This window comes from Phytophthora parasitica (genome assembly GCF_000247585.1).
Source record: "Phytophthora parasitica INRA-310 unplaced genomic scaffold supercont2.40, whole genome shotgun sequence".
Taxonomy (NCBI): domain Eukaryota; phylum Oomycota; class Peronosporomycetes; order Peronosporales; family Peronosporaceae; genus Phytophthora; species Phytophthora nicotianae.
The window spans coordinates 264,900-266,864 of NW_008649026.1; the positions used below are offsets into that span (position 1 = coordinate 264,900).

A 1,965-nucleotide genomic window follows, 5' to 3' on the forward strand; every position below is an offset into this window, starting at 1 on the left:
TATATGTTTTATGAGGCTGTTGATACTTGTTTATTCTTCAACTGCTTCGGTTTCAATGTAGACGTGCTCTACACGGCGGCGCTGGCGTCTTCGGAACGACCGTAGCTCGTTTGAAGGAAGGTTAGTGGCCGGCTCCCATGTTGGTTCCCAGGAGGTGAGGAACTACACGTGACCGTCAATTCGGCGCTCTACCATGATGGTTCGCATTTGGTAGGTAGGTTGATCACTTCAGTCAATTCCAGTTGGCAAGACCCATTCTGCCTCACCAGCATCGTCTTCTAAAGCAGCTGCCTCGGTGAGGCGGTCCCTGGTGATGCGACCTTGTGGTACTGCATCTAACCGACGCTGAATAGCCTCTCCGGTATTTGAGGCATTACCCATGACCAGACCTCCTTAAAATTGAGATTTTGCAGGAAAACCCTCAAAATTAAAAAAATCTAAGCATCCAGAAACTGCAAAAAATAAACACGAAGCTCTGAGTGGCCGTTGAATACTGAGTGACAACTACGCCCCCGTGTTGGTTTCCGAATAGTCACAAGCTAATTTAGCAACCTCACGAGCTCCTTCTACATTTGATGTCTTCTACTTCGCCTTCAATTATCCCGTTGAAGTGTCCATCCTGAAGTCTACGGCTTACCAGAATCTGTTCAATGGGGACAACCAAACCACCAGCATTCAAAAGCAAGCACGCAGTGAAATACGGGCTAAAAGTCTCAGCCCGGGCTCCTGGTAGTAGTAAAGTGACAAGCGTCATCTGCAGGTTCTGTTCAAGCTTTGGGCGGGACAACAAGCCGAATGCGCAACGCAAGGCTTCAAGTCGACACAAAGTTTATCAAAAGTTTCTTCCGTATCTTTACGAGTCGCACAACAAAGGACATCATCCGATAAAATGGGCAGAGTACAGTAGTTTATCCAATGATGGAAATCGTGAGGCGTTTTTCGATAGAGCACCAGCTCACAGTCAGCAAAAAAATGAAATCACATTTTCAAGAAGGAGGCTCGGTTGAATTCCACTTCGGGAAGTCACTTGTGGAGGTCGTTATTGGAGAATTACTTTTCCACCAGGATGATGTGGATGGGATTTCGCATGAAAGAGCGTTGGCACTTTTTGATGCTGTTGGTGAAAAAGGTGCTAGCACTGTTGGAGAAGCTAGTAGCACCGCTGGCTATGTTATTCGTGTAAAAATCGCCGTAGATTCAATCTCCTTGTTCAGTTCATCGCATGTGGCTCAACATTTCGTCAAGCTTCACAACAAATGGAGTGTGTAAAGCGTGAGACTGGCTTAGGTGAATGTGGGGGTTGCGCGGATATTATGGCAGCAAATTATGCACGCGTGGTATGTGCTCAGAGCTTGTAGCTCCTTTCTCAGCATCTTGAGCAAGTTTGGGCCTTTTCGCTGGCTTTTGATGGTTCTACTCACCTAGGAATGTCATACCTGGATGTTCGGGTTCGATTTGGACATGATGCAGATATTCAAAACTTTCATCTATTGGCGATACCATTGTACCAGCGCCATACGGGTGCTTACATGTTCGATGTTTTGGTTCGCTTTTTAGATGCGACTATTATAAGCTGGAGGGACTATGTACTTGCTATATCCAGTGACGGAGCGTCTAGTATGACTGGAAAGGTGAATGGACTCGTTACAAGGCTACAAAACGTTTGTGCTCCTGGCATTCTCCGAATTTGGTGTGGTCTTCACCAGTTCGACCTCGTGATGCAGCGTGTGTACTCGATTGCCATGGATGACAAGTTTTACTCGACCCTGACAGGTCTCATCGGACATTTATGACGACAGCAAAATCTAGTCACACAAATGCAGTCGACATGCCCAAACGTGGCGAGCACTAGGTGGAATTCCATGGAGACGGTCACTAAATGGTTGACAAAGCACCATTTTAAAATTCGAGCCCACTTAGCAGAAAAAGCACCCACTTGTGTTCCTTCAGATTCGTGGTGGTGCA

At 46.6% G+C, this 1,965-nt stretch overlaps 1 protein-coding gene across 1 annotated transcript; it reads left to right on the plus strand.

The window, feature by feature from the left end:
* Nucleotides 1–650: 650 nt before the first annotated feature.
* On the plus strand, nt 651–1,793 carry PPTG_23502 (hypothetical protein; the record flags this gene model as incomplete). The annotated part of the gene is made up of 2 exons (XM_008911070.1): nt 651–927; nt 1,558–1,793. The coding sequence occupies 2 exons, from the start codon at nt 651–653 to the stop codon at nt 1,791–1,793; spliced, it is 513 nt and encodes a 170-aa protein (XP_008909318.1).
* Between the last annotated feature and the right edge of the window lie 172 nt (nt 1,794–1,965).